This window comes from Echiichthys vipera (genome assembly GCF_963691815.1).
Source record: "Echiichthys vipera genome assembly, chromosome: 9".
Classification (NCBI taxonomy): domain Eukaryota; kingdom Metazoa; phylum Chordata; class Actinopteri; order Perciformes; family Trachinidae; genus Echiichthys; species Echiichthys vipera.
The window spans coordinates 13,364,113-13,388,947 of NC_139834.1; the positions used below are offsets into that span (position 1 = coordinate 13,364,113).

The 24,835-nt window shown below is 39.6% G+C and overlaps 3 protein-coding genes across 4 annotated transcripts; 2 read left to right on the forward strand and 1 right to left on the reverse strand.

Annotated features, from left to right (window-relative positions):
• Positions 1-1,896: 1,896 nt before the first annotated feature.
• Positions 1,897-3,306, forward strand: rh50 (Rh50-like protein; the record flags this gene model as incomplete). The annotated part of the gene is made up of 1 exon (XM_083920512.1): positions 1,897-3,306. One exon carries the CDS (start codon positions 1,897-1,899, stop codon positions 3,304-3,306), a length of 1,410 nt encoding a protein of 469 aa, XP_083776638.1.
• A 2,095-nt stretch (positions 3,307-5,401) lies between these two features.
• rbm39b (RNA binding motif protein 39b) lies at positions 5,402-12,346 on the forward strand. Of its 2 annotated transcripts, XM_083920112.1 has the most exons (17): positions 5,402-5,618; positions 6,708-6,765; positions 6,939-7,108; positions 7,801-7,852; positions 8,275-8,324; positions 8,433-8,618; positions 9,227-9,280; positions 9,462-9,579; positions 9,668-9,820; positions 10,018-10,155; positions 10,248-10,313; positions 10,393-10,597; positions 10,685-10,774; positions 10,864-10,960; positions 11,354-11,459; positions 11,619-11,697; positions 11,800-12,346. In XM_083920112.1, the coding sequence occupies exons 2-17, from the start codon at positions 6,715-6,717 to the stop codon at positions 11,898-11,900; spliced, it is 1,716 nt and encodes a 571-aa protein (XP_083776238.1). In that variant the 5' UTR covers positions 5,402-5,618; positions 6,708-6,714; the 3' UTR covers positions 11,901-12,346. The 2 variants fall into 2 exon arrangements, with proteins under 2 accessions (XP_083776238.1, XP_083776237.1); XM_083920111.1 differs by lacking the exons at positions 6,939-7,108; positions 7,801-7,852.
• Positions 12,347-13,889: 1,543 nt separating this feature from the next.
• pabpc1l (poly(A) binding protein, cytoplasmic 1-like) lies at positions 13,890-23,576 on the reverse strand (the record flags this gene model as incomplete). Its single annotated transcript, XM_083920789.1, has 14 exons — positions 13,890-13,952; positions 14,450-14,580; positions 14,665-14,773; positions 14,871-15,007; positions 15,087-15,206; positions 15,289-15,388; positions 16,058-16,318; positions 17,981-18,076; positions 18,461-18,598; positions 20,991-21,085; positions 21,171-21,310; positions 22,441-22,556; positions 22,878-23,071; positions 23,384-23,576. The coding sequence occupies 14 exons, from the start codon at positions 23,574-23,576 to the stop codon at positions 13,890-13,892; spliced, it is 1,893 nt and encodes a 630-aa protein (XP_083776915.1).
• Between the last annotated feature and the right edge of the window lie 1,259 nt (positions 23,577-24,835).

The window sequence follows — 24,835 nt, forward strand, 5'->3', positions numbered from 1 at the left end:
ACGTAACTTAACAGCAAGATAGAGTGAAGGTGGGACATCTGTAAATACTGTAGATGTGTGATTTTAGGCTTAGACATAACATGTGTAATTTGTGTTTACACATGTTTTAAAGACATTAAATAGGCAGTTTGTATTGTCTTCTAAAATGATAAAAATTTGTTTTATGTTCTACCATGCAGTCATGTACAAGTAATGGTTTAAAGAAACCATTTTATATGTCAAAATGCAATAAATTGAAATCATTTTAATACAACAGAGAGTTCAAGTTTGTCATTTTTTCTTCACAGTGTGTGCAATCGTTTTATTGCATTTGGCTTTATGGTTTGTAATTTTGTAAATGCCTCATCTGTCTCAGCATCACTGATCTCAGTAGTGATATGATGACACAGATTTGGTGATTAAAATGGCATCACACACACACAAACCCGTTTCTATATTTTTTGCATTCATCTGCTCAGGTTATAGCTGAGCAAGAAGAATAATTTTTGCTTTTTAATCGCTACAGTGTTAAGTCAGGGATAAAACAACAGCCACTTGTATGTGAACATATTCATGTTGTTCTGAAGTAAAAGGAAACAAGATTGAGAGTGTACAGCGACTCTGTGAGGCTGTGCTTTTGTAGGCACAGCGGCGCTCTGAGCTACACGCTAACCTCAGCATGCAAACATGCTCTCAATCACAATGCTAACATGCTGATATTTAGCATGCACGGTATAATGTTTGCCATCTTGGTATATCATATAAGCGTGCAAAGATATTGGCTAATTGGCTATAAACACAAAGAAAAGCAGAGGCTGGGGGGTATGAATATAGTTTTGCAAACATTTAGTCATAAACATTATAAAAGTATTACACAAGACAAATTCTGACCTGATGCTGGCACTACATGAGAAGTTACACCATGAGGCTTGGACTAACGCCTTTTCCACTGCTCCTTAAAACTCTTTTTGACCAGAGCTCAAATCAGTTACAGAGTTATGGATATAAGCAGCAAATTCTGCTATTATTTTTAAAAAGGCACATACAAAAAACATGTTCACAATTAGTGTAATGTGTGGCTCAGTCTACAATTCTTTGTCTTTGTTCTCTGTTGGCAGTCAGAAAGATCACATCAAACCCTAACACGCACCACTGAACCACATTTAACAAGACCAGGCACAACAAAATTGAAAAATGTTTTGGTCAAAATGATCACCATCAGGAGAAAACATGCTACTGAAGTGCACTGGTTATGATATGCAAGTCCAAGCATAATTATAACTGACCACAGCTCAGGATGCAATATCTAAACAGATTTCAGATTTGTTCTTATGTTGTTAGTAGCTACTGATTTCCGGGATTCATCAATGTTTTCTTATTTTTTCTCTCTCTCGCAAAAATATAAGGGAACGTTTGCTTCATGAAGCCCAGTATGTCCCGACTGATCGAAAGAGAGGCTCACAGTAAGCCAACCGTCTTCCACAATGTTTCCAAATGGAAATCTGGAAGCTGCCATCACAGCAGGACAATAGAAATAGACATGTCAACATTAATGATGTTACATTATTATAATGCATGAATTTTTTTTAAATATGCATGATAAAAAAAACTTTTTTAAAGGAAATGTTTGTGGTAAATACATAGCTAATAGTGCATATTACTGATAGCAGGTGCATACGCAAAGACATGCAGCATTGTGCTATAAAATAACCACAGAAATGCTGATGTTTCAGAGCTGTTACAGGCCTTGTTACAAGGACCAAAGTCCATGCAGCAGTATTTCTCTGAGGGGAATATTGCTTGTGTTTGTTTGAGAGAAAGCAGGGGTAATCAATGCCTTTGACCTGTCTTTTCTAGAACAGAGATAATATAGGCTGCATAAGAAATAACTGTCATTAGCTCAAAAGAGCTGTCAGGATGAAGACGCCGTCGACCAGCCTTCGAGTGAAGTTACCTGTGTTTATCTTTGTCACACAGGTGATTATTGTTGCGCTGTATGCTTTCTTTGTCACCTACGACGAGCATGCTGATGCCAGATTTCAGACTAACAGGACTAACCCCATGGACAATGCAGTGTACAAGGACTACCCTGTTTTTACAGACATACAGGTCATGATATTCCTTGGCTTTGGATGCCTGCTGGCATTTTTTCGATTCTATGGCTTTGGAGGGATGGTTTTTAATTTCCTAACGGCTACTTTTGCTATCCAGTGGGCCATTCTGGTGCAGGGATACTTCCAGTTCAGCCATGAGGGTAAGATCCACCTCGGAGTAATCAACCTCATAAATGCAGAGTTTGCCTGTGCTGTAGTGCTGATATCTTTTGGGGCAGTGCTGGGGAAGACGAGCCCCTTGCAGCTGCTGGTCATGGCACTGCTGGAGGTACCAGTGTTTGCAGTCACAGAATGGGGCGTGCTCAAGTATCTAAAGATCAACGATGCAGGAGGCTCCATTCTTATTCACCTATTTGCCTGTTATTTTGGCTTGGGTGTCACTTTTGTACTGTACAGGCCTTCCCTAAATGAAGGCCATGCAAAGGAGAACACCAGCTACCAGTCTGACATCCTGTCTGTGATGGGGACCTTGTTCCTATGGGTGTTTTGGCCCTCCTTCAACTCAGCATTGACCCTGAAAGGAGACGACCAGCACAGAGCCATCCTCCACACCTTTATCGGCCTCAGCGCCTCTACGCTTACAGCGTTCGCTCTCTCTGCCATGCTGAACAAAAATGGTAAGATCACCATGGCCGATGTTCAGAATGTGACCCTGGCTGGAGGCGTGACAGTTGGGGCATCTGTGGATATGATGATATCACCTGCAGCTGCATACGCTCTAGGTATGATGGGCTGCACTGCATGCATGCTAGGCTACAAGTATTTGAGCCCCTTCCTGGCACAGCGCTTCAGGATCCAAGATCAGTGTGGAATACATAATTTGCACGGTCTAACAGGACTTATATCCTGTGCTGCAGGAATATGTGCTATACTGATGGCTAATGAGGAGATTTATGGCCCCAGTTTGTATGAGATCTTTTCCCACAGAGCACCAGTGGCGGGAGACCCAAAGCTACAAGAGCTTCAGATGTTGATCCCCGGTTTACAGCCAGGGCTGGGGAGGACTGCCCGCGAACAGGCTCTCTACCAAGTCGCAGCTGTGTTCTCCACCATAGGAGTGTCAGCGCTGGGAGGCATCCTCACAGGCTTCGTCTTGAAGCTGCCGTACCTTGCACCACCATCCGATGATTTCTGTTTTGACGATGAACTTTTTTTCGATGTTCCTCCGACCCATTTACCGCTTAAACTCAGTAAAGAGGATTCTGCTGCCTGACATGCAGCAGCCACGTGTGGTCATTTGACTGAGGAATAAAATGTAAATACGCATGTTTTTGTCTTTATAAGTAATGGAATTTACCATCATTGAGAGTAGTGTTACAGTAACTATTAATTAAGCTATATGTTTAAAGAAATTATATTTTAAATATGATCATACATAATAATGAAAAAAAAACATTCTAGTGCAGTGACACTTTCCAACACTGTCTAATTCAACCAGCAATAGTGTTATTGCTATCTTTGCCAATTGGTCACATCTTTTTTATGTGAAATAAATGTTTTCTCTTAGCTGTGTGCAATTTTGTTTTTCTAATTATGTCAATATATCATGCTGTGAAGAGGGAAAACAGTCAATAAAGCTCCTAAATGTCAATATTCTTGAGATGCACCATTTTTTCAGTTGATATTAATAAACGATTTAAAAAGAGCTGCAAAATACAATACACTGTAAAAGAAAAATGCACAGGAGCAAACAGGGCTTATTACAAACATAATCTATACAAAATGAGAAACACAATTAATTAACAACTGCCGGATCAAATATAATTGTGAGAACAAAAGTAGTAGTGAAAGATGAAGGTAAATGTAGATGTATATGATAGGATATATACATTCATTTATGAGTAGTTGAGAAGGGGTAGGAATCCATAAGTTTATACTTCCTCTAATCCTTCTGGACATGTAGGATTTAATTTGGGTTGTTCATACTTTCATCATGTGTCCCTGGAGTCGTTTTGACTAAGATTGGCCTAAATGTTTTGCTGACAGTTAAATATACTCATGCAATGCAACATTTCATGTTCCAGCATTTTTAGGCATCACTAGATGGCGACACAGAGTCGTGAAAGAGGCCAACGCGACTGTGTGCTCTCGCGTTGATTCCAATGTCCAAGGTTGTTTGTGCCCACAGGAGGAACAGCGAAAGTGCAGTTGTTTTTCGACGGGTTGTTTTTATGGCATTTTTAGCTATTTCAAATTAACTCCCTTAGTTAAGCAGACCCCAAACGTTTTTTGTCATTCTTCATTCTTTTATTTTATGTTTACTGTCTTTGTGCACTTTAATTTATGTCATTATTTCTTCTACATTTAGGAAAAAAGGGCATTGTGTATAACTCTGACACATATGGAAGCTCCGAAAAAAACATCCTGTAAGTCAATATAATGAATAAGTAGCTCAAAATATTGACTAAGTAGCCTATCACAAAGTAGTGAGAATCTTTCTCAAAATAATACGAAAGTATTATTTTAGTTTTCTTTTAATTAATTATTATTTTATTCGTTTCTCATTATTTTGAGATACTTTCGTTATTTTGAGATACTATGTCTATGTTTTTAGATACAAAGTCGGTATTTTGAGACAGAAAGTCTTTATTTTTAGATACTATGTCCATATTTTTAGATCAAAGTCTGTATTTTGAGATACAAAGTCTTTAATATGAGACAAAGTCTGTATTTTGAGATACTATGTCTATGTTTTTAGATACAAAGTCTGTATTTTGAGACACAAAGTCTTTATTTTTAGATACTATGTCTGTTTTTTTAGATACAAAGTCTGTATTTTGAGACACAAAGTCTTTATTTTGAGACACTATGTCTATGTTTTTAGATACAAAGTCTGTATTTTGAGATACAAAGTCTTTAATATGAGACAAAGTCTGTATTTTGAGATACTATGTCTATGTTTTTAGATACAAAGTCTGTATTTTGAGACACAAAGTCTTTATTTTTAGATACTATGTCTGTTTTTTTAGATACAAAGTCTGTATTTTGAGACACAAAGTCTTTATTTTGAGACACTATGTCTATGTTTTTAGATACAAAGTCTGTATTTTGAGATACTTTGTCATTATTTTGAGATACTTTATGTAAATGACTTGGTGGAATTTGGCTTCCATGGCACGTGTAAGAAAATAAATGTTTATATCGGGTCATTTTATTAAAAATAAACAAATAAAAATATGCCCCTGTCGAACAGTGTTTCCCTGCACCTGCTGTGTGGTCGCAGCTCCAGTGAGCGGCGGTAATGCAACGCCTATCATCGCCGCGGCCGCAAAAGCTCACGTAGAAGAAGAAGACGGCGAAGAAGAAGGAAGGCGAGCATTTTGGTATCAGGCCACGACCTGCTTCCACACGGAGAGGAGCTAACATTGAAAAAGAAAATAAAAAGGTTACATAACTTCGAAAATAGTGATTTAATTTAATCTCTGTTTGATCTGCGGAGTGGGAGGCGTCGAGGCGAGTCTCTTCAGGAGAACATTTCCCGTGATATTTTGACTTTGGCTCCTCATTTTCATCCATTTTCCAACGGTAACGTCAATGTTTGCTAATGAAGCTAACGTGTTAGCTTGCTGCTGCCGCGGAAACGCTGTTAGCCATATTGGCTGTTAACTTGTTTTTTCTAACGTAAACATTAACGTCACTTTTACATCCTGTGGACAGCTGGGAGTATTGAGGCTTAAACTGGATTATTACATGTTTGTTAATATTTATATAAGCAGTACGGTCTAACGCTGAGGTGAATTATTTAATGGGGGTCATTGACGTTGAAACGACGGAGCTTCCCGAGGTGGCTAGTTAGCGTTAGCTTCGCGTTTGAGCGCAACGCGTGTTTTTCGTTTTATGTTGGCATTAAATTAACCTCTCAACGTAAATGCTCAACATTTATTTCCGTTCTGTTGAATCTGTTACGTTAAGAGCGGTTTAGTTGGTCACATAATTTGCATTCCCCTTGATCTTGCCAAAGATTCAATTTGTGTGAAACGGGACAACAAGAGGAAGTTTGGGCAACGTCCTGTGTCGTAGCGCTGCCATCCAACATCATGAAACCTTAATCTAGCTTTCATTTAATTGGATATACATGCACGCAATTTACCAAGAGGGTGTTTTTAGCCTAAAACTTAAGTGACTAACTTCAAAAAATGTGGCTTGATTTACCGGGTGACGTGACAGCTGTAAATGTAATTATAACTAAAAATATAATTCAATTCTATTTATAGTGCCAAATCATGACACAAGTTACTTATGCTGACTTATAAGTTAGGTTGTAAGTAAAGCCTAGACCCCACACCATTACTTATTTATGATTTACAGAGACACAGCAGTTCTTCCACAAGCAGCAAGTCTCAATAATAATAATAACAATATTATCTGGCAACGATAACCTTCCTTTTAACAGACAGGAACGTCGGACAGACCGGTTGAGGAGAGAGACAGACATCCCTGATAGTGAAACCATTGCTGCGTGTATTTTCTCAAACTTTAACTGGTAATCATTTCAATAACAAATATCCAAGACAGAAAGTATCAGTGCGGTGGTAGCTGTATATGGGAAGAAACCTTAACTGCTTCAAAACAGGTCTCTTGTTTGTAAATGTTAATGTTGTCCTCTTTTCACAGGATCATCATGGCTGATGATTTTGACGTTGAGGCCATGCTGGAGGCTCCATTCAGAAAGGTGGGTTGCAGATTACGGAGATATGAAGCCTGTTTCACTGTTATTTACTCTTGAGTCCTTTATATATGTATTTGCTACTGTGACAAAGTTTACTTGAATGTTGTGTGGTGTGATTGAGTATTTAAAACGCAATACAGAATTATAAATAAATCCACATCTATCTCTCTTTATAGACTTCCCTAATGATATCTCACCTCTACTCCCATGAATTCATCTTTGATTCCACTGTGAACTGTGAAAAAAAGGAAGGTAGTTATTGTGCATATACTGATGTACTGTGGTTCACCTTAGGCCTAAAAGAGATTCAACCTAGAACAGCCAATCCCTATTCGGTTGCAACAAGGTGAATGCCAATGGTTGATAAACCCATCGTTACCTGTCCAGCAAATGAGGCAGTATTCAGATTTGCAATCTGCATGCCATCATTGTTTCTGGATGTCCAGTCAAAACCAACGTAAACCCCATTTTGTTTAACACCATGTGGCTTTGACAATAATGTATCATTTGAAGTAATTCAACTGAATTGCTCTTTAGTTAGAATAATTTATGAAAATGTGTTTAGAGAAATAATTCCCCCAAATTGATAAAGGATTCTGAATTGTGTTTGTATCAATCTGTAACTGCTTTAAATCCAATAGTTGTAGTTTGACAACAGTATGCTTGAAAATGCAGATATTGCAGTTGTGGAGCTTCATTGTGCCAACACATGAGACTTGTGGTGATTTTTTTGGCAAAATACAGGTGAATATTTTCTCTTGCTAGTAAATATGAATACTGCCTCTTTGCCATAGTCAACTGTAATGTGAATCAGCATCTTGATTTTGCATGCTACACAATACCACAGATATTGATATATTATTAGAATTTTCAGTAGTCCTTAAGTCAAAAGGTTGGAGATATTACGTATAATATGCAAACTAAAGATAATGGCAGTGTAACACGTGGCTGATTTGATGGATTTAATTTTTTTTTTTTATTCATTTATTTTCTTGGGCGTCAATATTACTAAGAAGTGTGAATCCCTGTTTGCTTCAGGGCAAGATGTGTGACAGAGGTGGCATCGAGCTCTTACAGTCCAAGAACGAAAATGGGTGAAGATCACTGGACTGACACCAACCACACAGGATCTCTTTTAGTGGTCGTGGGCCATGCGTGGTCACATGATTAGGCACAAATAGTGGCATTGGTACGACCTATAAGAAGGGGAATGGTGGAGATGATCTGACTTCTGTCAAAGCTTCCTGAACTCAGCTAATATCTTGGACACTCTTCCTTAACTTTGCTTTGTTGCATTAAGTACTGAGCAGCCTTGTAAAAACAGGAATGGGATGGGAAGCTATTGGGGTGGTGGAAGGACACTGTCCAGACATGACAGTAGGAAGTTATGAAGTATTATTATTAATTGAATATATTCTGCATTTTCTCTTGTCCCACCCCACCCCCTTTACCTTGACGACTTGAAATGTTTCATCTACGTCCTCATGATGTTCTTCTATCAACCTTGCTTAGGATGAGATCAAGTCCTCTCATGCAAATGGCCATGATGACCAAAATAAGAAGTAAGTTTTAAATGCATGGCTTTGTGGTTCTGAGTTACATAAAATCTATAAGTTAAATTTATATGTGTTCGGTTTGCACAATGATAGCGATATTGTAACATCTTTCAGAAAAAAGAGGAGCAGGAGCCGAAGCCCAGGCTCTAAAAAGAGAAGAAGCAGAAGCAGAGACAAAAAGAAGGGTAAGAAGAGGAGCAAGAGCCGGGAACGAAAACGAAGCCGTAGCAGAGAGCGCCATCGCAGCAGCTCCAAAAGCAAGGAGCGTTCTGGGCGGTACAGAGCACGCAAGAGCCCAGTGTATGTGACCTTTTATATTTGATGACATGTTCACTCTGTGTCCACTTTACTAGGTACATCTGTACAATCCAATACAACGGTCCTGCTATAACCTCTGTCTTTATTCAGCTTATAATGTTCTGTTTTTGGCAACATTGTCAGAGATTTGTAAACTCAATTGTCAAAAATGTTTATACATTTAGGTGGTGTTGTACCGGACTACATCATTTTGAGGTTTCTAATTTTTGTCCTACCTCTTTAAATGCATATGGAGAATAAGTTACGAAGTTTGTCATCAGAGTGTATTATCAGTTGTTTATCAGCCTTTTTGACATCAGAAATTTTGACTAGTCAAAGTGGGAGAAGCACAGCATTAACGATGGTTCTGTTCAAGTGTCCCAATGAGTCATGACTGTTTTGAAAGGTGCCTTGTGGGAGAACTGGGGGCCTTTAGGAGGTTTACGGTAGATGTCAATGTTAACAGTACAAATATTGAACTCCAGAGTTTGATCACCTCCTGTCATGTGTTGCTCACAGAGTATATAACTGGACCTGGACCCTATATTTCTTTGATATGCATGTGCTTTTAGCTTTATTTAAAGTTGAATAAAAGTAATTCTTTGTTTTAGCCGGAAACGTTCCAAAAGTCGGAGCCCCTTCAAAAAAGAGAAGAGTCCCATAAGGTGAGATTAATCATTTTTCCTACTTTTTAAGGTCAGTTAAGTATATTTCCTCATTTTGCTATAGCACCCTGAAATCCAGTGTTTTTGAGTGTTGTTTTTGCGTTATGTATTGATATTTTCCCTCATTTTTTATGAAATGGCTATTTAAATTTGGGCTGCTTATTTATGTATTTATTTTTAGGGCACCCATTGACAATCTAACACCAGAGGAGAGGGATGCCCGCACAGTTTTCTGTATGCAGCTTGCTGCGAGAATCAGAGCTCGAGACCTGGAAGATTTCTTCTCAGCTGTCGGAAAAGTCAGTTAATTTTAATGTTATTTTCACATATAAGTCAGTGAGTCTGTATGTAGAAATTATCTCCTAAATCGTCACTGTTTCTCTGTAGGTAAGAGATGTGAGAATGATCTCGGACAGAAACTCCAGGAGATCAAAGGGCATCGCATACATAGAGTTTGTGGAGGCCTCCTCTGTACCACTGGCTATTGGGCTGACTGGCCAAAGGCTCTTAGGAGTGCCCATCATTGTCCAGGCCTCTCAGGTGGGTGACTTGGAACACTGTTACCTGATGTGACCGAACACATTAATAGGCTATACCTCCCTATTAAACAGATTTATTTATTTTTTTTAATTAGAAACTTGTTTAAACCACATTACATTGGGGTCAGGTATAATTAAGTCTTTCTACATGAGAAACAGGATGGACTTAATTGCATTTATTTCCAAATATAATAACAGGCAGAGAAAAACAGAGCTGCAGCTGCTGCCAACAACCTACAAAAGGGCAGTTCAGGTCCAATGCGGCTGTACGTGGGCTCGCTGCACTTCAACATTACTGAAGAAATGCTTCGAGGGATCTTTGAGCCTTTTGGAAAGGTCAGGAACTAGTTTCATCCAGTATATAATTATTTTGACTTGTTTTGTAGATGCATTCATGCTCATCTTCCTGAATTGTTTTGTTTCCAAAGATTGAGGGGATCCAGCTAATGATGGACAGTGAGACTGGGCGATCCAAGGGATATGGCTTCATATCGGTAAGTAAAGCATCTTTATTTCATCAACAATGCTTTAGTGTTTGCAGCTAGTTTGATTCTGATCTCTCGCTTCTTAAAGTTTGCAGATGCAGAATGTGCAAAAAAGGCCTTGGAGCAGCTGAATGGCTTCGAGCTGGCAGGACGTCCGATGAAGGTGGGGCATGTTACAGAGCGCTCAGACTCATCGACAGCCAGCTCGTTCCTGGACAATGACGAACTAGAGAGGACTGGCATCGACCTCGGCACCACAGGGCGTCTACAGCTTATGGCACGCCTAGCAGAAGGTTTGTTACAACTTGCATAATTTTCACAAACCAATCATCAGATTTAGTTTCTGAAATTAACACTTTTAGTTCTCTCTCCCTCCACAGGAACTGGCCTGAAGATCCCTCCTGCTGCTCAGCAGGCTCTACAGATGACTGGGTCCATACCCTTTGGGAACATTTCTGCCGCTCCACCAGGTGAGGGTCTTGATGATGGAAAACAGTGTTTATATTAAATTTATTTACTTTAAAGTTCAGTGACAAATAATTAATCATTTTTGTTTCAGCTGCTCCAGCTCCAGCTTCAAGCCAAGCCTTGAACCTCCCATCACAGCCACTGGCTACACACTGCCTTCAGCTGTCCAACTTGTTCAACCCACAATCGTAAGGATATTATCCTTTTAGATTGGTTTGTTTAAAAACATTACTAGCACTACTTAATTGATCGTCTGCCAAAGATCAGGAAGGAAACACTAATTTGAAGCACTGCAGATTAAAAATACTAACTTGAGAAGATGTCTATTTTATTTGTGAGACAAACTGCACTGTCATAACTTTTACAAATAATGACTGGATTATTGTCCCCTCATTCTATGCATTGAAACTGCTCTAAGAAGGATCTTTGTGGCCGTTATGAACAACAGCGAAAATTACAGCAACCAACAGCAAATTTACTTTTTTTCAAGTCCACCCTGTAAAACTTGTTTCCGGAATACTGACAATCTAAGATTTTGAAGCCATTGTATTTTAACATTACCAAACTTGTTTTTTTCTCAGGGAAAACGATCCTACCTGGGCCATTGAGATCCAGGATGATGTTATTGAAGAGTGCAACAAACATGGAGGAATTGTTCACATTTATGTCGATAAAAACTCAGCTCAAGTAAGTTGACGCCTACAGATTTATTAAAGAGTGTGTTCACTCATCTGATCTAACAAATTCTACTTATCCAAAGTGGATCAAAAAAGGGTTCATACACAAAATAGTTTGATAGGAAAACTGCACCCTGTGACAATTTTCTTTTGTAATTTTTTCACATAGGGTAATGTGTACGTGAAGTGTCCCTCAATACCAGCAGCAATGGCAACTGTAAATGCACTTCATGGACGCTGGTTTGCAGGTATGTGACAATGCCGTTTTCTTTTGAATCCTTAATGTAATTGTAAAAGACAATGTGGATCATTTGAGTTTTTTTAAATTTCCTTTTTGTTCTCTGTTCCAGGCAAAATGATAACTGCTGCCTACGTTCCCTTACCAACCTACCACAACCTTTTCCCTGATTCAGTAACAGCGAAGCAGCTTCTAATGCCGGCACGTCGATAGTTTGAGACATGCTTGTGAAAGTCAGTGTAAATACATTTGTTTGCAGTCATGTAAGTGTTATTGAAACAGATGCATTGAAATTAGTTGGCTGTATGTAATAAAAGTTGCCTCGAGTTCATGTGTTCACCATTGAATACTAGGCAGGTTTTTTTTTGAGTTGCTTAATTTTTTTTGTTGGTTTGTGTTGTAAACTACCACCGAGAAGTAATCTGCAGGTATCTATTGGTCTGTATGTTTTTAAATATTCCTGTCATATCTGCTTGTTTAAATCCACAGTTTTAGATTTTAAAGAAATTGCGGAGAGTTACAGAACTCTGTTGGGTTAATGGGCCTTAAATGCCAAAAGTATATCAATGTCAACAATAATCCTTTGTAACTTTTTACAGCCATAATTTCATTTTTTGTATGAAGGCTCCCAATAAACTTTGGCAAATTTGACAATTCAATTTACATTTGTCACCTTTTTGGAGGAGTGTGTTCCCAGGTTAAATTTAAAATTACTCTTGTGATTTAAAGTCTTTAATTACAGCATTGGACTCCGTGTTTAATGCTAGTCAATTATTAAGCGTCAGATGGTTGCGCACAGTTCTTCAGTAGGAAATTGACCTTTTGTACGGAGACAAATTTAAGATGACATAACATTGACATTTAGCTGGCTACAAAATGTGTCAAGATGACACTAAATTGGGTGACATGATTTGTTAGGTGCTACCACATTGATGGAGAGGATGACATCATTTTTTTTTTTTAAAAAGTGATACTGGCACAAGGAAGACATGAGTCAAGTGGTGATATTTAACCAATATAAAGTCAAACTGGAACTTGAAACGACATTGTTCCTCTTAAATAAAATGTTGAATTCAAAAGCCAAAAACAGCCCCAATTCAATACTCAGTATGATGACCAGTGGCTTATACTGGTTAGCATTATTTCTGTGCATTAGATTAATAGGTTGGGTTAGTTAATCAGACACATTTACAAATTGGTCTTCATCCTTGAAATCTTCTGTTATAACAACAATACAGTTTATAAACACTGAAAAAAGCAACCGTCTCACCTGTGTTCCTTGTCAAGGTTTACTTTCTACTGTGGAATGGGCTCATTGTTTTCTGTGGGGGCCATTGGTGGGAAAAACACCCACTACAACTGCAGGTTTCACCGATATCAAATATCAGTGGGGGAATTCCACCCAGGGGGAAGTAATGAGCCCATTACAGTTCAGCACACCACAATGATGCAAAGAGGAAAAATTTAACTCATACAAGAGACACAGGTACGATTTTTGCTTTATCAGAAGTGTTTTCAAACAGTACTTGCAGACTTAAAGAATGAAGGCTTACTGGTTTGTTTGGAAAATGCAAATCCGATTAACAACCCCACCTCTGTCAAATAGTGTGTAGCCGCTTTTCTGAGCTTCTCTATACAACCATCCAGTTTGAGACAGTCCGTCTCAACTGCATGGGAACAGGGACAACTACAGCTTTGGTGTTAAACAAATGACACAATACAGGTTTGATGCATATACTGTAAACTTTATCTTCGAACAAAAAGGTATTGCAACAACAAAATTGCTACAACAAATGTTTAACTGTCAGTTAACACTGTTCTCTTTTTCAAAATTTTACTACTTTTTTTTTTTTTTCCTCCTCCAGAAAGTCGTTCATCTGGGAAAAAATGACATGGTTAGTCTTTTGGTGACAATGCCTGCAGCTCGGCACACAGCTGTGCAGGATTCTTCTGAACTATTCAATCGTGATCATCACAAGGGCGAAATTTTACAACCAAAGTCACAACTTCCTGGTATTACTGTCAAATTGAAGGGATCTTTCGAGGTAAAGAGCAGGAACTGTCTTGATCTTGATAAATTTGATTATTTAACGTTAAACCTTGGAGATGGCATATGCTGTAAACAGTCAGGTTCTGTAAGGATCCCTTTGCCGCTGAAATGGCTCTCAACGGAGGAAGTTGTTGCTGACCTGAAAGGCTTCTTCACTTCTTAGGAGAGCATTCTTTCGCCTGGTGAGCCTGCAGGACAGCAATCGCCTCGTCCACCTGACCGAAGGAGAGGGGGGAAAATTCAGCAACACTGGTCTCATCTCTTACCATGTCTGTAAGGTAAATATGAAGCTACAGCCAGGAGCTGGTTAGCTTAGCATGAAGTGTAAAAACAAGGGTTATGTGCCGGAATGATGTTGGTAAGGCTGGCGAGGTTGGTATTGTTTTTATTGAGACTTTGGGGAGAAGATTAAGTAATCAAAAAATTATATTGAAATATACTATTTCTTGATAAATAACCAGAGCTAATTTTTGCCACATTTTCTAAGTTACTTGATACTTGCTTTACCCTAGCAAAGATAATTATAATCATCAAACTCTGGAAAACACTAAATCCATCTACATGTTTTAGGCTTCTTTCTTCATGATAACTGATCAAACTATCAACCACTATTTCCAAGGTCAAACACACTTTTACACTCAACTGTGACTCGTTGGATACGGCACTAGTCTGTAATGGCAACTGAAAGACAATAAGAAGAACACAGTTATACCTTAGAGTGCAGGGACTCAGGCGTCTCCAGCATGTGCAGAAGCTCCGAGTTGTCGATCTCCAGCAGCATGCCAGTGATTTTTCCAGCCAAATTAGGGTGAAGGGAATGGATCACTGGGTACAATCGCTCCCCTATGCGTCACAGCCGGGAGAGCAGGGATTAACAAATACACAATTTTTAAAAAAACAAATGTGCATAATTTAATGATGGCACACCGAGAAGCTGTTTCTGATCCATGAGTGGAGCTGCAACCAACATCGAGGCGGTGAGCGGCTCGTGGCCTTGAATGTGCAGAGGAGGCTCCATCACAGGTGCGGGAATAACCTGAAGATATCGAGTGTAACACAGCAGTACTCCAATGATGTCTTGGGTTGAAAACCTGGTTGGAAAACGGTAAAGGCTACATGACAGACTACAGTACCTGTAGTCTTGTCACGGGGGCAGGTACGGTAATGACCTGCTGGACGTTTCTCACTGCAGGGGAGTACTTGTACTGGCCGCTTCTGGTCATAACAGGCACATCAGTACGCCCTCCTACAGTCTGGGTGCCAATGTTATCTAAATAAAGACATTACAAATGTCAAATTCTACCACTTAGATAAATAGCACATTTGAGAAGGATACTTCTGGTGCTTACTTGTCTTTTGTGTGGAGTTTATGATGCGTGGAGCCTGGGTGGAGGCCTGTCTGACTGCGGCGATGGGGGTCGGTCCACGACGGGAAACGGAAGTACTAACAAACTGGGTTGAGTAGGGGCCTAAAAACAAGTGAGACAACATTTATACACATTGCATCCATCCATATATCCATGTGAACATAAAAAGAAATGACCTGTTCACCCTGTAGTCTTGGTGGGTGTCCAGGCCAACGAGGCACTGGTCTCATGTTGCTGCTCATGTTGCTGACAGCATTGTGGTTGTAGAAGGAGCGAGTGGGAGGCTGTAAGATACATTTTAGTTAATGGGATCATATTGCAGGTCAACCTCTGAATCACATTTAATTGGGTTTTTTTTTTAAACGCACTGGCCTATGATGAAACTGGAATGGATACACGTGTGACACTGCACAACACCCATCATCCAAGCAGAATCTTAAATTAGCTTTAAAGTCCAGTGAAATACATCTACAGCCCCATTTGGACTTTTCTCTAGGGGAGGTGTGATGATTCAAACAGTTCCTGGTCAGTCATAATCCTGTCTGAAGCGTATAGGAGTCATTTTATATCCCAACCCCAGTAATAAGTACAGCTACCATTATATATATTTTTTTTGGCAGACTCGCTAGTCATCGCTGGTATTTCAAAAATAACCCAGAGTGACGTGTTTTAAAGTCCTCGGGAAGAGCTGCTTATTGTTTTACACCATTTCACCAATGCAGTGTCAAGTCTTTTTTGCTAATCTGATAGAAACATGCCAACACTAACAAATACACCTAGTGTTGTGGCCCAGCTCTGCAGGACTGAATATCACATCACAGGCACTTTTGCTGTACAAATCAAAAAGTGGGAATGCAATTAAGAAAAAAACTGAAAATCACAAAAACATTTTTGGTTTTCAACATGACAAATATCACATTCCCTCTCTGTTCTTACTGTTCAAAGGTCCATACCTGTGGTACGGTCATGTAGTAACCGGCCTGCTGGTACGAGTCAATGATCGGATTGGTCATCGTCCTCAAGCTAGCGAGTCTCTGCATGTATTTATTGGTCAGGATCGCTTTACGCTCCTCCCTCCGCTGAGCCAGAGCCACATACAGTGGCTTGGTTGCAACAATTCTCCCGTTCATTTCAGTCACTGCTTTGGTTGCTTCTTCAGGTGAAGTGAAACAGACAAATCCAAAGCCCTTGCTTTGGGAGCCATCTCTCATGATCTGCAGGAAACAAAGAGATGTTTAAGATACTTGACGTCAGGCCTGTAGACTTGAGAGGCAGGTTGCCAAAAAAGGGGGACTTGCGGCTCGACTTTGACTCTACTGGTGTGAGACTCGACTTACTTGAGACTCTGATGCCTAAAGACCAGACTTTAAGGCAAAAAGCTGAGCAGACTTGACCATGTGGCCCATAAATATTGAATGTAGTTTTGCCTTTAGAAACTCTATCTATCTATTTTAATTCTTAATCAAATGAGAACCAGGATGGCAGAGCATCTCCTTAACCTAGTGCAGGGGTTCCCAAACTTTTCCATGTCAAGGACCCCCAAACAGCATTAGCTTCTGGACGGGGACCTCCTTTGAAAACCCACCGACAATGCCACAAAATATTTCACACAACAATTTCAAGAAAATTTTTGTTACTTTTCTTCACTATTCAATAATTAATCAGTATTTTATAATATTAATTCAAAAGAATTAGATTATATTTTTGTTTAGTCTTTCCTTTTAGTTTTTTCTTATCTTCCCTCTAATTCTGTGAGACCCCGCTGACCTAGTGTACACTAAAACTCTGAATAAAAGAAGCTCAATAGTTTCCCCTCTATCCCAGCATGCCGCTTATTTTCCTCCCTGTTGCAACTCCTACAGACAGTAACAGTAGGTATGAACAATTAACCAGGAACTACAAAAGAAAACTTGAGTCCTTGCTTCATTGGCTTTAGATGGAGTAAACATACTTGTAAATAAATAAAATAGTGATAAATAAGTATGGAAAAAAAAATCACTAAATGAGAAACGCAGTCAAGCGGCGAAAAGTAACCATGGTAACCCAAAACCACCCTACAGCCAGCTTGATTAGTTTCATTTCATCTACAGGTCGGCTATGTTGCGTTAGTGAACTTGTTTTGATTTGTATATATTAATATATTTTAGTAATTTAAATAATAGTTTGGAAACGATAGACATTTTTTCATTCTCTTTTCCCTTTTTCCATACTTATCCAGGTTGTTTGGGCATCTCTCACCTATGCTCTTTCCTTTACAAAATACAACAGTATCTGGCATCTGCCTAACAGGAGACAACCCCTTGTTCAAAACAACAATGGCGGCTCCTAAAGAGGTTGGCTTAGATACTGCAAAAACATCAGTTTTGTCAAAACTGGAGAGTTTTTCTTCATCGAAAGAAGAGAACTGCACTGGAGGTTTTTATTGATGGAAAACATGTTTTATCTGTTCTCCTGACTGACTTTAGCGAGAGTTTGATAGACAAATGGTTCATCCAATCTCCTGCCAGGTACGATTTGAAAGCGCCTGTCCTTTCCCCATCAGTTTCCAATCAGCTACATCAAAATGCAAATTAATATAAAAGCACTATAAACAGCTTCTTATCTATTGAGTGTCTGGTGTGCTGTAACATTCCTAACTTTCGCTGTTCATTTTTTTCACCCTGGAGACAAGATTTCAAAGACATTTTTCAATTAAAAATAAATTGTCTGGACAATTCAGCCAATGTACCCTCCTGTATTTCTTATTTTTCATTTTTTCAATTTTGTCCACAAAAACGCCCAGCCTTGATTCACTGTTGCGACAAAAAATTACAAGGATTGTTGCACGTGTGTGTTCTCAATTTCAAATGAAGAAGGCCCAAGTCTTATCTCATTACCTTGGCACTGGTGATGGTGCCGTAAGGGGTAAACTCCTTCCGGAGTCTCTCATCATTTATGCTATCGTCCAAGTTCTTCACATACAGATTCACCCCCTGGAATCACAAAGAGTAAGACACAACTGTATGGAATAAAGCAGTTCTAAAAATGCAGATTTGCAGAGAGAGAGCGACTCTTTCTTTGTTCATGATATTCTAAAATTATAATTGATTTAACTCTCTGATATATCAGGTTGAATGGCCATCAGCAAGTCCTTTATGAAGTGTGTGTGTGTGTGTGTATGTGTATGTTTGTGAGAGAGTCCTCGGTGAAACACTGAGGGTAAAGAAGACAGAAGAGGAAGGACAGCAAAACTCAGTAAAAACGTTCAGGCTGAGCATAAATCAAACAAGTGCACAGAAATTAAATGAATAATATTCTGTTTTTCTTTCAAAGGTTGGGGAAACACTGATGCCCATATGTATACAATGAAGCAGCACCTGATAGCGTTGGATGCGGTCCTGTTTGATCTGATCAAACTTGCGCTTGAGCTCTCCCTGGCGCTCCAGTCGCTTTTGGGCACGACCCACGTAGACGACCTTTCCATTGAGCTCCTTTCCATTCATTTCATCAACTGCCTGGGAAAACAAGAGCAGCATCAACACGTTTGAACAGATTTTAGGTGTTTCAGTCAACCACACTAAGGCTACATCCACATCACTTCGTTTAATCAAAATGTGGCCGTTTGAAACAAAAGCGATGTTCTTCCACACAAGCGTTTTAACTCTGTATCAGACATAATTTCCATCAATATGAACACGCCTGAAAAAGCCTATCACGTGACCATTTGTGTACCCCGGACTTTTGTGTGCCAGTGTAAACTGGAAGCAGATCATCCAACGTTACTTTGAGGCTGAAAATCATGGATGTTTAAGTTGAAAATACTTTGATGGAACAACAGCGAGAACACCAGATGAAACTGTTACGGAAAGTAACAAAAGGTTAAGTATAAGGTAAAAGGCAACGGGAAACTAAATTGCTGTCTTAAAGAGTCTCTGCGAAGCAAGTATGGTGATTTTTCAAAGCAGTACATGGAGCATTATCCATCATCAGAGGAAAGGACTGAGTACATAAGGATAAGATCACAGAAAGGTATATCTGTTGCTATGGCGCCGTACTAGGTGGCAGCCTGTAACAGCAGCTCCCGTGGGTTTTTAAGTTTTTAAAAAGTTTTTGTTGTTTCTGTTCTGGTTTTTGCTCAACTTTTGGCGACTCTTCTCCGGAGACTGGGAGAGGACGAACACCTTTCTTTTTTTGAACTTTCAGGGCACTTTTTGTGTTGTTTTTGTGATGATTTTGCTAACCCTAGCAACGGAGGGCTAGGAGCGCATCACTGAGCGCATTGTTTACACACGCAACCAGCTGATTGCGCTGTGTGAACCTGTACTGCTGCCCGGAGCCAGACCTCAGGTCCTGAAGGAGCTGCAGAGGAGACACCGTGGCTGCAGAGCCTGAGTGAAACGGAGGGTGAAGAGGAGGAGACATAGACCGGCTGTACCGGCGATCGTCATGGGAAACGTGAGGTCTCTGGGGAACAAGACGAGCTCGCCGCGCTGATAAAGGCTCAAAGGGAATATCGTGAGTGCAGTGTGTTGTGTTGTGTTTCACGGAGACATGGCTTCACTCACACATCCCGGACCACAGCATGGCGATTTCCGGTTTCAGCACTGTTCGGGCGGACTGGGACGTGACAAGCAGCGGAAAGAAAAAAGGAGGGATTGCACTGTACGTGAGTGAGAGGTGGTGTGGTCCCGGACACGTTCGCGTGGGGAGACGTCTCTGTACCCCGGACATTGAACTGTTGACTGTTGGGATGAGGCCATGTTATTTGCCCCGGGAATTCACGTCTGCCATCATTATCAGTGTGTACGTTCCTCCTTCAGCTGATGCAGCGCTGGCCTGTGACGTCATCCACTCCGCTGTTGCCCAGATACAGACGCTGCATCCTAACATTCCCTCTCTCTACTATTTTTTTGTTGTTTTGTTTTGTATATATTATTATTATTGTTATAGTATATTTTGCATATTTTGTTGTATATATTATTATTGTTTATTGTTTATAGCACACTGTGCACTGTATATATACACTATGTATATATTGGATTCCATTTATGTTATGTACAAAGTTTTTATTTGCTGACCCACTACTGCTGTTACAAAATAATTTCCCAGTCTGGGATCATTAAAGTCATTCTATTCTGTCTGCCTAACTGACAAGGGTGTCTGCAACAAAGGTCTCCGGGTCTGCCCAGCCAGCATCCATTTCAACTAAAACAGGAACAGCAGCGTTTCCAAACGTCACCGTTTTAGTGTGGACGCTAGGCATAAACTAGCATAAGTTATGCGTTTTTAAACAGAAACATATGAGTGTGGATGTAGCCTCAAGGTTCCCAGCTGTAGTAAGCCAATGGCTGGACAACAAAGTAAAGAAAAAACAGACTTCCTTGTGTTTTTATTAAAATGTTGTCAGACATCAAACCCAGGCTACATGTGATTGGTCTTGAGCCCATAATGTATCTGGGCTGCAGGTTTGTGAGTCTCTGCCCCACTTTTTACAATTGTTCCCAATAAGAAGAGAGCATATGATGCTGCCTAGATGCACCTACCATTAATTTTGACCGCTCTGACTTTTTTTTGTGAGGTGGCTCCGAGTGCCAAGAAAATGGTGGAGAAACTTGTTCCTACCGTGTCTGTCTATCCTGAGCTGTAGGATATGTCTGACAGAAACGATCACAACAGAGACAGAAAACCCCCTGTTTGGGTCCAGATTGACCTGACACTGAATGTTGATGGTGAGCAACGTACATCATAGAAACAAAACTCATGCGGTGCTGTTTTGATGAAGCAATCCCCAGCGCTTTTCTGCCAGAGAAAAACACTATATGGACACACCCTTTATGTCAATATAATGAGCTGCCACTGTTGGCAGGTATTCAATCAGGGTGGACATAGAAACTTGGCACACACTACCTTCTGAGCAGCCTCGTGGTTAGCATAGTTTACAAAGCCGAATCCTCGTGAGCGACTCCTCTCATCCTTCATCACCCGCACACTGAGAGTCCTGCCTGAGAGCATCAAACAGTCTGTAACTATTTGACATGTAATTAACTGTGTTAATCAATCACAGAACGCGTGAAACTGTTTTCTTACCAAATTCAGAAAAGACTTCCTTGAGTTTCTCATCAGTGTAGTCTTCACCAAAGTTTTTGATGTAGACGTTGGTGAACTTCATAGCTTTGGTGCCAAACTCGACCTCTCTTTCCTTGCGGGACTTAAAGTGGCCAACAAAACTGCGGACAGAATCAAACCCATCACCAAGGGAAAAATAATGTGGGGATATAAAAGAAAGAAAGTTTGTCTTTGGCTTCAACACACAGCATCAAAAACACCACAAAATTGTTGATGAGGACCTCAAGAACACAACATCAACAAACAGCACAACTTTTAAGATGTAACATTGTTTTAAAAACAGATAATTATTGAAAAATCTTAATTCAGTAAATGTTTACATCGGATCACACTACTTAACCAATATGAATCTTTATCTCTAGTTCCATCGTGAATGAAATAGAAGAAGAACCTACACTGTATGTACAAGAGCTATCTGATGAGCTTTGCCTGTTTGGTCCTAAAATCACAATACACACTTAAGCCCTATTCAGACGGGACAGTTTAATGGGAGGACGTGGGGTAAAATAGTCTTACCTCGGGATACTCATAATATAACTGGCCCATTTGCACGGGATTAAGAAATCTCTGTATTCTACCGTTAAGTAAACACAAAACTAATGGAGAAAATCGACTCTTTAAAAAAGTGATAAGAGTGCTGCTTTAAGCATCTCCGTGCTTAAAGAAATGTTTTTTTTTTAATGTACGTATAACAAAAAACTACGTTTTGACGGGATATGACAGAATATCAACATATGTTATACAGAGGGCCGTATTCGGACAGGACTAGTTTTACCGGGGGTATTTTTTTAACGACCGTTTTACAGAAGGTGAAAATCGCCGTCGTTTTTACTGACACGCTCCAAAATAATTATTGACATGGCGCATTCGGACAGGACTGAAATCTCTAGTAAAAATGAGCTTACTCCACTTCCCTGCATTAAACTATTCCCGTCCAAATAGGGCTTAGGACAACAAACCTAGACACAGATCCTATTTATTCACTGACCTACACAGGGAGAACTGACATGTCCCCCCCAGCAAAGGGACCTTTGCAGTGACAATGCCAGATTCCAACTGTTTACCTGTCTTCTGACTGAGCAAAAGAAAACAACAAAAGTTAAGCTTTAATTTACAGTTTAAATCGTTCACATGCTTATATATTCTGCACTACTCTTTGCCTCAACTTTCTTTTTCAGAGTGTAAGAGATTGTAGTTTTGCCACATTTTAGATTATATTTATTTTACTCACACTTTCCTATCATTCAGGAGCATCCCATTCATGGTTTCGATGGCCCGGTTGGCAGCCTCGTTAGTCTCAAAGTGAACAAATCCATAGCCTTTGGATCCTCTCTCGTCACAAACGACCTACAATGATGAGAACACTCAAAATTAATTTCATAGCTCATCATGTGATTTTGTATAAATTTGCAACATCAGGATATATTGGTAAATATTTATATAAAAGCTGCGACACTGATAAAAAACGTAATACCCTGCCCTACTCTTGTTTACAAATTGTTTTAGCGCCATTGCATGTAGAAGATAAGCGGATTACGTAACATCTGTTTAATATTGAGTTCAATATTAGCTTAATACACGCTGAACAAACAAAAAGCAGTCTAAGAGCAGGCAGCTTCATCATGATTGCCGCAGCCATAGCTGAAGAGAAGGATCCAGAATACTTACCTTGCAGGACAAAATATTGCCAAAGGCTGAGAATGTATCATACAGCGCCTTGTTGTCAATAGACTCATCCATGTTCTTGATAAAGATGTTTCCCACACCAGATTTCCTGAGACCTGGGTCACGCTGAGACCACATTATTCTGATAGGCCGACCCTTGATAACATCGTAGTTCATTGTATCCAGGGCACACTCCGCTAAAAGATAATAAATACACTTGATACAGTTCAATTATATTTGTCAAAGCCCCACCACAAATCAAGCCACAGTTTTTCTAATTTCCCATTTTTTTGTATTGTTACACCATCAGCTGATCAGCTTGAACCCTCATCTCTAGAAACCCATGACAGCATCCAACATGAACTTCCCCTTTATTTTAACTTTTCACTGCTGTAGATCCACAGTGGGTGACATCGTGTTGCACAGTGGCTATCAGTGTATTCATTTCACAGTGATAAAAAAAACAAAAAAAACCAACCATTTTTTAAGTTTTAATTTGGGAACTTTACCATCAGCCGGTTGCTGGAAGTTTATGTAGGCATATCCCAGCGATCTGCGGGTGACGATGTCACGGCAAACACGGATTGACATGATGGGTCCGGCAGGAGAAAACTTCTGGTGCAGCATGGCCTCCGTAACATCAGGATGCAGGTCGCCTACATACAGAGAAGCGAGGGGATACGCTGGTCCACTGCTGTTCATCTTGAGGGACAGCTAGTTCAAGTAAAGAAGAATGTTTTGAGTATTACATAGCACAACTTCTAAACAATAGAAAAGGAACATGTTGATATCCTCTAAATTGCCCGTTTATAAAGTTACATCCTACGCAAATATGTAAACATCCTTGCAACAATTTCTACCTTAGGTTATTGACCAAAGTTTTGATTCAGCTGTGTGCTCATTTATGAGGCCACAGTAATATTAGTAATTGGAATATGCACATCAACTTGAACAGGTTAGTTGTGTCCATCCCATTGATATTTTGCATTTGATTTGTTATCTTAACCAGGAAGTATTATTTTGAGATAATTATCGCTTTTACAAGAGGGACCTGGACAGAGTGCCAGGATAAGATAGGCGCCACATAGCTTCATAAGAACACACATCATTCATTCACAACCAACACCTAACGTGCAATTTATTAGCAAAATTACCACAAAGTTGAATCAACACATCTTTAATACAGTTTCAACAAAGACTTCAAATTATATCCACTGCAGGGATGCATTGCTCACTTATTTTTAACACATTTAACTTTAAAAAGAGAAACCTGCAGAGGAATAGCAACTGCAAAAAAAAACAAATAAAAGTGCTGATCAATGAGTTAGCTACTACACTACAGTATCACTGAATTACACGTGTATTCATCCAATTACAAAACCCATTAGAAAAAAATAAAACTTAGTTCCTGCTTGGAAGAAGTTTTGTGGAAATAAATAAATAAAAATATGAATATATATTTAAATCACTTTGCAGACAGCAGAAACATGGCAAATACATTGTGGACTTTGATTTAATGATGTATTCAGTGAACTGCTTGCTTCGTATGTATCCATTTACATCAACAAGGTTTAAGATAGACAAAATATTAGAAATAACTAATTTTGTGCAACACAATGTTAATGTGGAATCAACACCTCAGAAATAGTTTCATCAAAAACTGTACCTTCTGAGTGCATGCCTGGTTAAGGAGGATCTAAACAGAAAAATGATGTCTGTAAATGATTGTGTAGAAATAGAGACAGGGCGTGGCCAAATGGAAGGGGCGTGGTCTGATGTGGCGTAAGGCTCAGGGATCTAAAAAACGCCTTACTCACACGAAGTAAATTAACATTCCCCAACTTTTACTACTGACTGAGCCGGAACTTTAATAAAATTATCGAGCTAGCTCTAACGTTACATGAAAGTTCAAGTTTAAAAGTACACTGATCAAAATTGCCCCAAAACACAAGGAGAGCTAG

Bases quoted from the DNA above. Each gene is read 5' to 3' on its own strand.
- rbm39b (XM_083920112.1), top strand. From the start codon at position 6,715: ATGGCTGATGATTTTGACGTTGAGGCCATGCTGGAGGCTCCATTCAGA. The intron at 9,580-9,667 runs GTCAGTTAATTT...GTTTCTCTGTAG, and splicing joins TCTTCTCAGCTGTCGGAAAA to GTAAGAGATGTGAGAATGAT. The intron at 10,598-10,684 runs GTTTGTTACAAC...CTCCCTCCACAG, and splicing joins TATGGCACGCCTAGCAGAAG to GAACTGGCCTGAAGATCCCT.